This window comes from Bombina bombina, chromosome 3 (assembly GCF_027579735.1).
Source record: "Bombina bombina isolate aBomBom1 chromosome 3, aBomBom1.pri, whole genome shotgun sequence".
NCBI classification, from domain to species: Eukaryota; Metazoa; Chordata; class Amphibia; order Anura; family Bombinatoridae; genus Bombina; species Bombina bombina.
In genome coordinates this window covers 1,075,580,066-1,075,596,649 of record NC_069501.1, presented here as the reverse complement: position 1 = coordinate 1,075,596,649, position 16,584 = coordinate 1,075,580,066, and the positions used below count along the sequence as shown (strand labels likewise).

At 38.0% G+C, this 16,584-nt stretch overlaps 1 protein-coding gene across 1 annotated transcript in view; it reads right to left on the bottom strand.

Annotated features, from left to right (window-relative positions):
- Positions 1-16,584, bottom strand: part of CDADC1 (cytidine and dCMP deaminase domain containing 1) — a 157,992-nt gene that overhangs the window by 64,287 nt on the left and 77,121 nt on the right. Inside the window, exons 6-8 of the mRNA XM_053708361.1 lie at positions 8,217-8,392; positions 7,237-7,426; positions 6,942-7,005 (exon numbers count right to left, since the gene is read on the bottom strand). Of these exons, the coding sequence (XP_053564336.1) occupies positions 6,942-7,005; positions 7,237-7,426; positions 8,217-8,392 (430 nt within the window). The remainder of the gene's footprint in view (positions 1-6,941; positions 7,006-7,236; positions 7,427-8,216; positions 8,393-16,584) is intronic.

Below are 16,584 nucleotides of genomic sequence, written 5' to 3'. Positions count from 1 at the left end.
GGTCCGGTTTTCCTCTCAGCGTGCAGTGAATGTCAGAGGGATGTGAGGAGAGTATTGCCTATTTGAATTCAATGATCTCCTTCTACGGGGTCTATTTCATAGGTTCTCTGTTATCGGTCGTGGAGATTCATCTCTTACCTCCCTTTTCAGATCGACGATATACTCTTATATATATACCATTACCTCTGCTGATTTTCGTTTCAGTACTGGTTTGGCTTTCTACAAACATGTAGATGAGTGTCCTGGGGTAAGTAAGTCTTATTTTCTGTGACACTCTAAGCTATGGTTGGGCACTTTTATATAAAGTTCTAAATATATGTATTCAAACATTTATTTGCCTTGACTCAGGATGTTCAACATTCCTTTTTTTCAGACAGTCAGTTTCATATTTCGGATAATGCATTTGAACCAATCATTTTTTCTTACCTTAAAAAATTTGACTTTTTCCCTGTGGGCTGTTAGGCTCGCGGGGGCTGAAAATGCTTCATTTTATTGCGTCATTCTTGGCGCGGACTTTTTTGGCGCAAAAAATCTTTTCTGTTTCCGGCGTCATACGTGTCGCCGGAAGTTGCGTCATTTTTTTGACGTTCTTTTGCGCCAAAGATGTCGGCGTTCCGGATGTGGCGTCATTTTTGGCGCCAAAAGCATTTAGGCGCCAAATAATGTGGGCGTCTTATTTGGCGCTAAAAAAATATGGGCGTCGCTTTTGTCTCCACATTATTTAAGTCTCATTATTTATTGCTTCTGGTTGCTAGAAGCTTGTTCACTGGCATTTTTTTCCCATTCCTGAAACTGTCATTTAAGGAATTTGATAAATTTTGCTTTATATGTTGTTTTTTTCTTTTACATATTGCAAGATGTTCCACGTTGCAACTGAGTCAGAAGATACTTCAGGAAAATTACTGCCCGGTGCTGGAGCTACCAAGCTAAGTGTATCTGCTATAAATTTTTGGTATCTGTTTCTCCAGCTGTTGTTTGTATTGCATGTCATGACAAACTTATTAATGCAGATAAAATTTTCTTTAGTACTGTTACATTACCTGTTGTTGTTCCGTCAACATCTAATTTTCAGAGTGTTCCTGATAACATAAGAGATTTTATTTTTTAAATCCATTAAGAAGGCTATGTCTGTTATTTCTCCTTCTAGTTTACATAAAAGTCTTTTAAAACTTCTCTTTTTTCAGATGAATTTTTAAATGAACATCATCATTCTGATACTGATAATGGTTCTTCTGGTTCAGAGGTTTCTGTCTCAGAGGTTGATGCTGATAAATCTTTGTATTTGTTCAAGATGGAATTTATTCGTTCTTTATTTTAAGAAGTATTAATTGCATTAGGAATAGAGGATTCTGGTCCTCTTGATACTAAATCTAAACGTTTAAATAAGGTTTTTAAATCTCCTGTAGTTATTCCAGAAGTGTTTAATCTCCCTGATGCTATTTCTGAAGTAATTTCCAGGGAATGGAATAATTTGGGTAATTCTTTTACTCCTTCTAAACGTTTAAGCAATTATATCCTGTGCCATCTGACAGATTAGAGTTTTTTGGGACAAAATCCCTAAGGTTATGGGGTTGTCTCTACTCCTGCTAAATGTACTACTATTCCTACGGCAGATAGTACTTCATTTAAGGATCCTTTAGATAGGAAAATTGAATCCTTTCTAAGAAAAGCTTACTTATGTTCAGGTAATCTTCTTAGACCTGCTATATTTTTAGTGGATGTTGCTGCAGCTTCAACTTTTTGGTTAAGAAGCTTTAGCGCAACGAGTCACAGATCATATTTTTATAGCATTATTATTATTCTATAACATGCTAATAATTTTATTGGTGATACCATCTTTTGATGTCATTAGAGTTGATGTCAGGTATATGTCTCTAGCTATTTTAGCTAGAAAAGCTTTATGGATTAAACTTGGAATGCTGATATGTCTTCTAAGTCAACTTTGCTTTCCCTTTCTTTCCAGGGTAATAAATTATTATCTCAACTGTTAGGAGCGGTATCAGTTTGGAAACTATTTCCAGTTTGGAATATATCCAAGCCTTATAGAAACCTATAGCCAGCTCCTAAGTACCCATGTAGGTGCGGCCCTTATTCCAGCTCAGCTGGTATGGGGCAGATTACGTTTTCTTCAAAGAAATTTGGATCAATTCCGTTCTCAATCTCTGGTTTCAGAACATTGTTTCAGAAAGATACAGAATTGGCTTCAAGTTAAGGCCTCCTGCTAAGAGATTTTTTTCTTTCCCGTGTCCCAGTTAACACAGCAAAGATTCAGCATTTCTGAAATGTGTTTCAGATCTAGAGTTGGCTGGAGTAATTATGCCAGTTCCAGTTCTGGAACAGGGGCTGGGGTTTTATTTTATCTCTTCATTGTACCAAAGAAGGTCAATTCCTTCAGACCAGTTCCGGATCTATCAATATTGAATCGTTATGTAAGGATACCAACATTCAAGATGGTTACTGTAGGACTATCCTGCCTTTTGTTTAGCAAGGGCATTATATGTCTACAATAGATTTACAGGATGTGTATCTGCATATTCCGATTCATCCAGATCACTTTTAGTGTCTGAGATTCTCTTTTTAGACAAGCATTACCAGTTTTGTGGCTCTACCGTTTGGCCTAGCCTCAGTTCCAAGAATTTTTTTCAAAGGTTCTCGGTGCCCTTCTTTCTGTAATCAGAGAACAGGGTTTTGGTTTTTCCTTATTTGGACGATATCTTGGTACTTGCTCAGTCTTTTCATTTTTGAAGAATCTCATACAAATCGACTTGTGTTGTTTCTTCAAGTTCATGGTTGGAGGATCAATTTACCAATCAGTTCATTGATTCCTCAGACAAGGGTAACCTTTTTAGGTTTCTAGATAGATTCAGTGTCTATGACTCTGTCCTTGTCAGACAAGAGAAGTTTAACATTGATATCAGCTTGTCAAAACCTTCAGTCACAATCATTCCCTTTGGTAGCCTTATGCATGGAAATTTTAGGTCTTAGGACTGCCGCATCAGATGCGATCTCCTTTGCTCGTTTTCACATGCGACCTCTTCAGCTCTGTATGCTGAACCAATGGTGCAGGGATTACTCAAAGATATCTCAATTAATATCTTTAAACCGATTATACGACACTCTCTGACATGGTGGACAGATCACCATCGTTTAGTTCAGGGGGCTTCTTTGTTCTTCCGACCTGGACTATGATCTCAACAGATGCAAGTCTTACAGGTTGGGGAGCTATGTGGGGGTATCTGACAGCACAAGGGGTTTGGGAATCTCAGGAGGTGAGATTTCCGATCAATATTTTGGAACTCCGTGCAATTTTCAGAGCTCTTCAGTCTTGGTCTCTTCTGAAGAGAGAGTTGTTCATTTGTTTTCAGATAGACAATGTCACAACTGTGGCATACATCAATCATCAAGGAGGGACTCACAGTCCTCTGGCTATGAAAGAAGTATCTTGAATTTTGGTTTGGGCGGAATCCAGCTCCTGTCTAATCTCTGCGGTTCATATCCCAGGTATGGACAATTGGAAAGCGGATTATCTCAGTCGCCAAACGTTGCACCTGGGCGAATGGTCTCTTCACCCAGAGGTATTTCCTCAGATTGTTCAAATATGGGAACTCCCAGAAATAGATCTGATGGCTTCTCATCTAAACAAGAAACTTCCCTGGTATCTGTCCGGATCCCGGGATCCTCGGGCGGAGGCAGTGGATGCATTATCTCTTCCTTACAAGTGTCATCCTGCCTATATCTTTCCGCCTCTAGTTCTTCTTCCAAGGGTATTTTCCAATATTCTAAAGGAATGCTCGTTTGTCCTGCTGGTAGCTCCAGCATGGTCTCACAGGTTTTGGTATGCGGATCTTGTCCGGATGGCCTCTTGCCAGCTGTGGACTCTTCCGTTAAGACCAGTCTTTCTGTCTCAAGGTTCTTTTTTTCCATCAGGATCTCATTACCTTAATTTTAAGGTATGGAGTTTGAACGCTTGATTCTTGGTCAAAGAGGTTTCTCTGACTCTGTGATTGATACTATGTGACAGGCTCGTAAATCTGTATCTAGAGAGATATATTATAGAGTCTGGAAGACTTATATTTCTTAGTGTCTTTCTCATCTTTTTTCTTGGCATTCTTTTTGAATACCGAGAATTTTACAGTTTCTTCAGGATGGTTTAGATAAAGGTTTGTCCGCAAGTTCCTTGAAAGACAAATCTCTGCTCTTTCTGTTCTTTTTCACAGAAGGATTGCTAATCTTCCTGATATTCATTGTTTTGTACAACCTTTGGTTCGTATAAAACCTGTCATTAAGTCAATTTCTCCTCCTTGGAGTTTGAATTTGGTTCTGGGGGCTCTTCAAGCTCCTCCTTTTGAACCCATGCATTCTTTGGTCGTTATATTACTTTCTTGGAAAGTTTTGTTTCTTTGGCCATCTCTTCTGCCAGAAGAGTCTCTGAATTATCTACTCTTTTTTGTGAGTCTCCTTTTCTGATTTTGCATCAGGATAAGGCAGTGCTGCGAACTTCTTTTGAATTTTTTACCTAAGGTTGTGAATTCTAACAACATTAGTAGAGAAATTGTGGTTCCTTCATTATGTCCTAATCCTATGAATTCTAAGGAGAAATCATTGTTTTCTTTGGATGCTGTTAGAGCTTTGTAATATTATGTTGAAGCTACTAAGTCTTTCCGAAAGACTTTTAGTCTATTAGTCATCTTTTCCGGTTCTAGAAAAGGCCAGAAAGCTTCTGCCATTTCTTTGGCATCTTGGTTGAAATCTTTATTTCATCTTGCCTATGTTGAGTCGGGTAACACTCCGCCTCAAAGGATTACAGCTCATTCTACTAGGTCAGTTTCTACTTCCTGGGCGTTTAGGAATGAAGCTTCGGTTGATCAGATTTGCAAAGCAGCAACTTGGTCCTCTTTGCATACTTTTACTAAATTCTACCATTTTGATGTGTTTTCTTCTTCTGAAGCAGTTTTTGGTAGAAACGTATTTCAGGCAGTGGTTTCAGTTTGAATCTTCTGCTTATGTTTTTTCATTAACATTTTATTCTGGGTGTGGATTATTTTCAGCAGGAATTGGCTGTCTTTATTTTATCCCTCCCTCTCTAGTGACTCTTGCGTGGAAAGATCCACATCTTGGGTAATCATTATCCCATACGTCACTAGCTCATGGACTCTTGCTAATTACATGAAAGAAAACATAATTTATGTAAGAACTTACCTGATAAATTCATTTCTTTCATATTAGCAAGAGTCCATGAGGCCCGCCCTTTTTTGTGGTGGTTTTGATTTTTTTGTATAAAGCACAATTATTCCAATTCCTTATTTTATATGCTTTCGCACTTTTTTCTTATCACCCCACTTCTTGGCTATTCGTTAAACTGAATTGTGGGTGTGGTGAGGGGTGTATTTATAGGCATTTTAAGGTTTGGGAAACTTTGCCCCTCCTGGTAGGAATGTATATCCCATACGTCACTAGCTCATGGACTCTTGCTAATATGAAAGAAATTAATTTATCAGGTAAGTTCTTACATAAATTATGTTTTTACAACAGCATACTCACTTTCTGAGGTATTACAACAACATACTCACTTTCTGAGGTATTACAACAGCATACTCACTTCTTAAAGGTATTACAACAGCATACTGACTGAGGTTTTACAACAGCATACTCACTTTCTGAGGTATTACAACAGCATACTCACTTTCTGATGTATTACAAGAGCATACTGACTTCCTGAGGTATTACAACAGCATACTCACTTTCTGAGGTATTACAACAGAATACTCACGTTCTGGGGTATTACAACAGCATACTGACTGAGGTATTATAACAGCATACTCACTTTCTGACGTATTAAAACAGCATACTCACTTCCTGAGGTATTACAAGAACATACTCACTTTCTGAGGTATTACAACAGCATACTCACTTTCTGAGGTATTACAAGAACATACTCACTTTCTGATTATAAGAGCATACTGACATTCTGATTATAACAGCATACTCACTTTCTGAGGTATTACAAGAGCATACTCACTTTCTGAGGTATTACAACAGCATACTCACTTTCTGATTATAAGAGCATACTGACATTCTGATTATAACAGCATACTCACTTTCTGAGGTATTACAAGAGCATACTCACTTTCTGAGGTATTACAAGATCATACTCACTTTCTGAGGTATTACAATAGCATACTCACTGAGGTATTACAACAGCATACTGACTGACGTATTACAACAGCATACTCACTTTCTGAATTATTACAACAGCATACTCACTTTCTGAGGTATTACAAGAGCATACTCACTTTCTTATTATAAGAGCATACTGACATTCTGATTATAACAGCATACTCACTTTCTGAGGTATTACAAGAGCATACTCACTTAAGTATTACAACAGCATACTGACTGAGGTATTACAACAGCATTCTCCCTTTCTGAGGTATTACAACAGCATACTCACTTTCTGAGGTATTACAAGAGCATATTCACTTTCTGAGGTATTACAAGAGCATACTCACTTTCTGAGGTATTACAATAGCATATTCACTGAGGTATTACAACAGCATACTAACTGAGGTATTACAACAGCATTCTCCCTTTCTGAGGTATTACAACAGCATACTCACTTTCGGAGGTATTACAACAGCATACTCACTTTCTGATTATAATAGCATACTCACTTTCCGAGGTATTACAACAGCATACTGACTGAGGTATTACAACAGCATACTCACTTTCGGAGGTATTACAACAGCATACTCACTTTCTGATTATAATAGCATACTCACTTTCCGAGGTATTACAACAGCATACTGACTGAGGTATTACAACAGCATACTCACTTTCGGAGGTATTACAACAGCATATTCACTTTCTGATTATAATAGCATACTCACTTTCCGAGGTATTACAACAGCATACTGACTGAGGTATTACAACAGCATACTCACTTTCTGAGGTATTAGGATAATCATTCTGCTTGTCTATGTGGGTCATACTTGAATTTTCTTGCCACTGTTAAAAAATGAAAAGAATATGCTTAAAAACACATTTTCAAGATTACGAAGTAGCTCCATAGAGACATTACCGCTTATCAATCAAATAAACAACATAATGCAGAATATTACTGTCTCTATGGTTATTTCTTGTAACCCAACTGACCGTCAAACAGTTTTTGTGTCTTTGTTCTGTTATGATCAATTTGTTTTGCTTAAATAAAGAAAAGGGACCCAATTTAGCACTTACTGTATATTTATAGACTCCGTTAAGTTCTCCAAATTTCATGTAAGATATATCTGCTTTCTTTTTTTCAATGTCCACATCTCCAGCATAGATCTGCTTGATCCCTGAACCTTTAATCAGTGGCACGCACTCATCACAGGGACATTTTGTCACAAAGATCATGGTATTTTCCTCTGGTTTAATTTCATGACATCTACGCATAAAATAAAGCAAAAAATACATTAAAAGACAATAAAAAAAAAGAAATAAAAGCACAAAATGTTACAACTGCCCCAGACACCACCTCGTGCTCTTTGATTCATGACTTTTTCTTAAACTTTTATTAAAAAAACAACTACTATATAAAATATTTTTTTGTTTGGAAGTTTGTTTTTTATTTATTTTTTATTTTGCTTAAAAATGGTAGACACAACACAACAGCAGCATTTTTTTATCAACAGATCTTGCCCCTGTTAGTAGCATAAGAATGGGACAAAGTTTAAGGTAGGCAAAACAGCTAAGTGCTGATTAATAAAACGTTACCTTAAAGTTTTGTTGTTTGTTTTTTTGCTGCATTTATAAAATTGTTGGCAATTAATTAAATGAATAAATAAATAAGCATTTGCATGTTTAAAAGCTTAAAACCTGTCCACTGCTTAAAATCTCAAAACCCCAGACATTTCTAATGTATACAGTGTGATCCTAAAATCCAGTAAACATGGTACTCCTATAATCTCCACTGATGTGTATGAAGTTCTCTTTAAAGAATAATGTATTGCACAACAACAAACACATTTTACTTTTTCATGTCAAGTTGCAGGTGTGGCATGGGACCCAAAATCTCTTTTCTCAGATTACCTAGTTGGGTGTAATTGTTCTAGATCAGAACCAAAGTATTTTAGAGCTATCAGCAGATAAGAAAGTTTCTACTGTTTTATGTAGCATGTTTGGTGTTTTTGTTTCATTTTTAATAATGCTTTATACATATTAGTCATGTTTTGTACCTGAACGTCAGGGCATTCTGTTCCGCATGAATAATGTACCGAAACTTGCGAATTTCTCTGTCTTTCTGTCTGTCATCCATATGAGGAAAGTCTGCATATTCTGACCCCACAGGAAAAGCATTATATCCACACCCAACAAAATACATGGACCCAGTGCCATCACAACGTACTAAACTCTGCAAGAAATAAACAGCAAACATATTAAAGGGATAGGAAAGTCAAAATTATACTTGCATGTCATTTTAATTAAATGTTCTTCTATTTTCATGCTTACTTTGCTCTATTGCTATCCTTTGTTAAAAAGAATATGTGCATATCCTACAATACTAGGAGCTAGCTGGTTAGGTGCCTGCACACATTTGTCACTCGTCATTGGATCACCAAACGTTTTCTGCTAACTCCCAGTAGTGAATTGCTGCTCTGCAGCTGGATTTAACTATATGTTTAATCATTTTGCAATGGCTAAACACACAGTTACATACAAGTGATAGTGCAATAATGAAATGATCTACATAGAGAATTTTCATTTTGTCCTTTTGTATCCCTTTAAACAAGTTATTTAACGGTCACAAAACCTAATGTAAATATTCAGTGGAATACTGACATTAGCTGTGACATGCATGTTAGTTTTATGATACACAGATCTGAGTCTGCAGCTGGGACCGACCCCAGGAGCAGGGCCAGTAGGTTTAGCAGGACTAGACATTCTGGCTACAGTTTCTTTTCTGCCTTAGTTGTACAGTTCTTAATGGTCTGGTAGAACTGAATAGTGAATGTAATATAGTCCAGGGGTGGGGTTAGGGTAAATAAGGTTTGGCTGCAATTAGTAAGGGTACTGCCTATGTAAGCAAAGGTGAAAACCCAGTTCAGTGACTGTTGCTGCAAACCTTGGACTCTCTTAAAGGGATATGAAACTCAATTGTTTCTTTCATGATTCAGGCAGAGTATGCGATTTTAAACAACTTTTTTAGTTTACTTATACTATCAATTATACTATGTTCTTATGCTTTAGATCTGGCCCATTTATGGAGCACTATATAGCAGCAGTTACCAGTCTACTCAAGTCCATGACTACAGAGTTTTCCAGCATTGCTCATGCACACCTTTGCCCAGTTTGTCCTGTCATTTAATATTTGACTTGCATAACTTCAGTATTACGTTACAGGGTTTATTGTATTATTAATATGGCATTCTTAGCAGAGATAAATGTGCAAACAAATTACAAACTGATAGCAAAGCATTTTACTGTATTAACTTAAGCACACCCAGTAAATGAACTCAAATGTTGCAATAGAAACTGTTATAGCTCTGTGTAAGATAGATGTCTCCTGTCTATAGCAAGTATATACACTATAAGGAAGTCTGTGATACATATATGTAAATGTTTTTGTATCAAAACACAATACATGGTGCTCCCTGCACACCCTGCAGCATGTGTAACTCATAAGTGTCAAGGAAAACATGGCTCAGGTGGCAACCCTATCTATCATGCTTGTCTAGAAATATAGCTGCCATTTCTGCAATGAAAAAGAATATTATTGTGCTGACTTGTACTGCCTAACTGAAAACAGAATTTCCAAAATGAAGTATGTTAACTGAATTGTTAACTTATATAACTCATAACTGCATAATTGTTATTTATTTACATCAAATTAACAAACATAACCATGCAATTTATATTATTTTAATTGCAATCTTCTCCTCCTAACTGTGCATCTATTTGTGGCAATCATGAGCCACACCTGTGGTTAATCAGTCATAAAACAAAAAGCTGCCCTGGGCACTTACGGCTGTTGGGAGTATTGGCCCACCCTGCTATCCAAATACTCCACCCAAGGGACCGTGAACGCAAGTTATTATGTTGCACAAGCTCCAAGTTCATGCACACAGCAGTCTGATAAATCTTCCTTCCCCTAATATGTGCATGTTCATTGGCTCACCCAATATGGCCCAAAACTGAAAGGGCTACTGAACCCAACTTTTTTCTTCCGTGATTCAGATAGAGCATGCAATTTTAAGCAACTTTCTAATTTACTCCTATTATCAAATTTTCTTCGTTCTCTTGCTATCTTTATTTGAAAAAGAATGCATCTAAGTGTTTTTTTGGTTCAGACCTCTGGACACTAGGTTGTTCACCAAAAATGGGCCAGCATCTAAAATTATATTCTTGCATTTCAAATAAAGATACCAAGAGATTGAAGAAATTTTGATAATACGAGTAAATTAGAAAGTTGCTTAAAATGTCATGCTCTATATGAATCACAAAAGAAAAAAATTTGGTTCAGTGCCCCTTTAAGCAAACGTATTTAGTCCTTTGTGAAGTTATTCTTGTGAAACGGCAACACGCCTAGTGTGTTGCGGTTTCACAAGAATACATTTGGCTCAGAAAATAGCCAAACGGCACAAGCGGCCACATTCTAAAATCTCCAAATGCACATATCTTGTGAGCTCTACCCATGAGATGCCATATAATAAATAACACCTGGTTGCCCAGAGGTGCCATTCTTGATTGCACATCGATGATTTGCCATCCTTTTTCTAGAGGAGGTGGTCGTTTTCCCAACATAAACTAATGAACACGGACAGGATAAGGTGTATATCAGATAATCGCTAGTACATGTAAGTCAATGCTAAATCTTATAATGTCTGCCATTGTATGGATGATGAAATGAGGGACCAGTAATCATACTGTTACAAGTTTTACAGTAACCACATTTAAAGCAACCAGTTTTTTTCCGGTCTTTAAGCCAAGTAGTATGTTGATAGCATTGTATTGGGTCATTGTGAACCAAAATGTCCCTTAAATTGGGTGCCCTTTTGTAGACCATATGTGGTGCCCTCATATTAGTAAAAGGTAAGGTCTTGTCAAGACATATAATTTCCCAGTTGGACTTAATTGATTTTTCCAACGTATTATGTAGCGGAGTAAATGTGGTCACAAAGTTCAGTGTCTCTGTTGTGGCCTTTGCAGATACTGCTTTATTTAACAGTCTCTTGATTTTGCTCTCGTAGCTTGAGGATTGTCCTGTCGATATCACCAGTCTGGTAGCATCATTCCATCAATTTATTACACATAGCATCTTCCTGAATGATCCTAGTGCTGTCCAAAGTGTTGTTTTATATCACCCTCGTGAGTTGAGATGAAATTATTACCTTTTTTTTGATGAATGGGATGGAAACTATTAGCCATTAATAAGGAATTCTGATTGGTTGGTTTCGATTACAAAGAAGTACAAAACTTGCAGCCTTTATCAGTCCTAATTTTAAAGATATTCAAATCCAAAAAACTCACTACTATGATCAGATTTAAACCGGATAGGAGAATCATAATGATTTAACCCATTAATCCACATTTTTAGAGTTTCCACAGAACCCATCCATATAAGGAAAACATCATCAATGTATCTTGTATAAAACTTAACATTGTGTAGAAGATGTGGTTGCATAATACATAAATTGTACTAAAGCATATAGAGATTTGCATATGTGGGAGCCATATTTGATCCCATAGCTGTTCCAGCAGTCTGCAAGTAAAAAGTGTGTTCAAATTTGAAGTAGGTTTTCTCCAAACAAAAAGATAGCAATTCAAGAAGGAATTCAACAGGGGAATCCACATATGCAGAAGATGTGCAAACCATGGCTCTGACAGCCTGAACTCCCTCAACATGGGGGATAACCATGTACAGGCTGTCAACATCCATGGTTACAAGAATATCATCCTCATCCAAACATGCAATATCCTTTAATGTATTCAAACGTGTAGAGGAATCCTGGAGATATGAAAAGGATTCCCTAACTACTGGTTGTAAGTGATGATCAATAAATTCAGCCACATGTGAACATAGGGAATTTCTGGCTAACACAATCGGTCTGCCTGGAGGGTCGACTAGGGACTTGTGCATCTTAGGGAGTAAATATAATACTGGAATCACTGGATGTTCAACACGCATGTAGCCTAATTCATGTACATCAATAACACCAGCTTCAAATCCACATTTCAAAATAGTATCAATGATTCTTTTAAAGCTTGTAGTTGGATTGCCACTTAATTTAGTATAGATTGAACTAGCCGATAGCTGTCGAAGAGCTTCCCTTTTATAACCCGAATAGTTCTGGATAAGAAAAACTATGAATGGAGGGATTTGAGTTAGGAGTATCAAATTTAGATGTTTCCTTAAAGGTGCTGGATCGGGACTGTCCCTGCAATTTGTATATATCCACATTCACCTGGAATTTATCTATGTTAGGAGTAGGAACAAAGGACAGCCCACGATTCAACAACTTTTTTTGTCTCTTTTGGGTATTGATGGTTTCCCAGCTGACTGAGTGATACATCAGCATACACGACCGGAACAAGGTAATTTAGTAATCTAATGTGCAAACTACAAACATTAAACAGTAAACATTTTTTTACAAATATTTGAAGAATTAATATAATTACAATAACAGAATAGACTGCTGACGGCTTCGTGCTACTTGTGGAACGGTAGAAACCTTCACTTATGAGCGTAGGACAGCACTAGTAGTCTCACCACAAATTATCATCAGTCCCAGTGTGAATAATGTAATCAGAAGCAAGTTGATATGGTCTTCATAAGAAAATGCTATAATCCAGCATGACCCAATACAATGCTATCAACATACTACTTGGCTTAAAGACCGAAAAGAAAACGTTTGTAGCTTGAACATTAATTTACTGAATTACCTTGTTCCGATCGCGTATGCTGATTTTTGTTTATGTGTGATGTAAGCGTGTTACGCTATAAAAGTATGTTTTGTTTTTTTTTAATTGATTTTTATTGAGGTTATTCAATTACATACCAGTATACAACAGTTCAGTAGCATATATTAATTGGGTACAGTATTATTTGTTTAGTTATTACAGTCAGATAGAAGGTATTGAATTACAAGGTACATAACTTCGTAAAATTAGAAGGGCAATACAGTACTATTATACAAAACACTGAACATAAATATTGGAACCTCATTTTGATTTTTTTTTAGGAAATAAATGCACCTCCCAAACTTTAACAGGCCACTCATGGGCCTATGTAATTTCAATGGATAAGAGGAGGAGACCTAATATTACATACGGTCACTCATTGAGGTTAATTACAAGATACAACGTACATGAGATATATCATGAGATACAGAACTATAGAAAATAAGATAAAAGTACAAACATGTATAGAACAGCTTAAACCTCACATTTCCCCATTTTTGCTTGCATTGAAATATATTGAAGTCATATATTTCTTATTTTGCTCTGTGGGAATGATATGATGACATATATAATTTATAAGATTCAAAATTTTAAACTCATCTTATAGGTAGTAGTTGTCAATATTGTGTCATTGTTAAAGAGTTACTGTTAGGAAATCATTAGAGATGCGGTATAGGCGAGAGAAAACACACAGTTAGTCCTCCTTGTCTAGGAGGCATATTATATTAGGGGGGTGGGAGGTGGTCATCGAGGTGTGGAAGATTGCATGCAGTAAAAGTTATGTCTCCGTGTGGGAACTTAATGGTTGGTTACATCTTGGCTTGAGAAAAGAAAAATAAATGATGGCATTGTAAAGCGACCTGTCCCTATGGGACTTCAGGTAGAGATATATACTACTAAAAAGGAAGTTTAAATAAATTGAGTAGCTGTTGAACTAGTGTTTTGTTTGGCATAATGCAACCCCAAAGTCCAGATCATTTTTGTAGAGGTGGGTTATATGGCTCGGTCAAGGTACTATATGTTGGGAGACCCTGAGGTATAGTGGTATCATGGGTCCAGCCCACGTTGGTAATATGACTACTGTTTTACTACAGAGCAGCGCTCCGCCAATTAACAACACCTACGTCATCAGATAGTAAAGGATGTACAATATGTCTCACACTAGAGGAAAAGGATACCCATAAGAGCTTGTATAGGAATAAATAAGATACACATGTAATGTCAGTAACGGCACCACCTGTTACATACTCTGCAGACCACCAAATGATAAAGTATTGTACAGTTATGGAAAACAGTTTAAATATTATAGAGTGTATAATAACTCGACTATTCAGGCACGATTTAGGCAGGGGTGGTTCCTAGGGGACCAAGGTAACTCGGTAAGGGGTTTACACAACTATAGAAAAAAACAGAATTTATGCTTACCTGATAAATTACTTTCTCTTACGGTGTATACAGTCCACGGATTCATCCTTACTTGTGGGATATTCTCATTCCCTACAGGAAGTGGCAAAGAGAGCACACAGCAGAGCTGTCCATATAGCTCCCCCTCAGGCTCCGCCCCCCCAGTCATTCGACCGATGGTTAGGAGAAAAAGGAGAAACCATAGGGTGCAGTGGTGACTGTAGTTTAACAAAAATAAATCTGAACCTGACTTAAGTGCCAGGGCGGGCCGTGGACTGGATACACCGTAAGAGAAAGTAATTTATCAGGTAAGCATAAATTCTGTTTTCTCCAGTCCACGGATTCATCCTTACTTGTGGGATACCAATACCAAAGCTTTAGGACACGGATGAAGGGAGGGAACAAGTCAGGTAACCTAAACGGAAGGCACCACTGCTTGCAAAACCTTTCTCCCAAAAATAGCCTCCGAAGAAGCAAAAGTATCGAATTTGTAAAATTTGGCAAAAGTATGCAGTGAAGACCAAGTCGCTGCCTTACAAATCTGTTCAACAGAAGCCTCATTCTTGAAAGCCCATGTGGAAGCCACAGCTCTGGTGGAATGAGCTGTAATTTGTTCAGGAGGCTGCTGTCCAGCAGTCTCATAAGCCAATCGGATGATGCTTTTTAGCCAGAAGGAAAGAGAGGTAGCAGTCGCTTTCTGACCTCTCCTCTTACCAGAAAAGACAACAAACAAGGATGATGTTTGTCTGAAATCTTTAGTTGCTTGCAAATAGAATTTTAAAGCACAAACCACATCAAGATTGTGTAATAGCCGTTCCTTCTTTGAAGATGGATTAGGACATAGAGAAGGAACAATGATTTCCTGGTTAATATTCTTATTAGAAACCACTTTAGGAAGAAAACCAGGTTTGGTACGCAAAACCACCTTATCTGCATGGAACACCAGATAGGGTGAATTACACTGCAAAGCAGATAATTCTGAGACTCTTCGAGCAGAAGATATAGCTACCAAAAACAAAACTTTCCAAGATAATAACTTAATATCTATGGAATGTAAAGGTTCAAATGGAACCCCTTGAAGAACTGAAAGAACTATATTTAGACTCCATGGAGGAGCCACAGGTTTATAGACAGGCTTGATTCTGACTAAAGCCTGCGCAAACGCTTGAACGTCTGGTACTTCTGCCAGACGCTTGTGTAACAGGATAGACAGAGCAGATATCTGTCCCTTTAAGGAACTAGCTGACAATCCTTTCTCCAATCCTTCTTGGAGAAAAGACAATATCCTGGGAATCCTAATTTTACTCCACGAGTAACCCTTGGATTCACACAAAGATATTTCCGCCATATCTTATGGTAAATTTTCCTGGTGACAGGCTTTCTAGCCTGGATCAGAGTATCTATAACTGATTCAGAGAACCCACGCTTAGATAAAATCAAGCGTTCAATCTCCAAGCAGTCAGTTGCAGAGAAACTAGATTTGGATGCTTGAATGGACCCTGTATTAGAAGATCCTGCCTCGATGACAGTGTCCATGGTGGATCAGATGACATGTCCACTAGGTCTGCATACCAAGTCCTGCATGGCCACGCAGGCGCTATCAAAATTACAGAAGCCTTCTCCTGTTTGATTCTGGCTACCAGCCGAGGGAGAAGGGCAAACGGTGGAAAGACATAAGCCAGATTGAAGGACCAAGGCGCTACTAGAGCATCTATCAATACCGCCTTGGGGTCCCTGGACCTGGATCCGTAAAGAGGAAGTTTGGTGTTCTGACGGGACGCCATCAGATCCAACTCTGGAATGCCCCATAGCTGGGTCAGCTGAGCAAAAACCTCCGGGTGGAGTTCCCACTCCCCCGGATGAAAAGTCTGACGACTTAGAAAACCCGCCTCCCAGTTGTCTACTCCTGGAATGTGAATTGCAGATAGATGGCAGGAGTGATCCTCCGCCCATTTGATGATCTTGGATACTTCCTTCATCGCTAGGGAACTCCTTGTTCCTCCCTGATGATTGATGTACGCTACAGTCGTGATGTTGTCCGACTGAAATCTGATGAATTTGGCCTCCGCTAGTTGAGGCCATGCCTGGAGCGTGTTGAATATCGCTCTCAGTTCCAAAATGTTTATCGGGAGAAGAGATTCTTCCCAAGACCATAGGCCCTGAGCTTTCAGGGAGTCCCAGACCGCACCCCAGCCTAACAGACTGGCATCGGTCGTGACAATGATCCACTCCGGTCTGTGG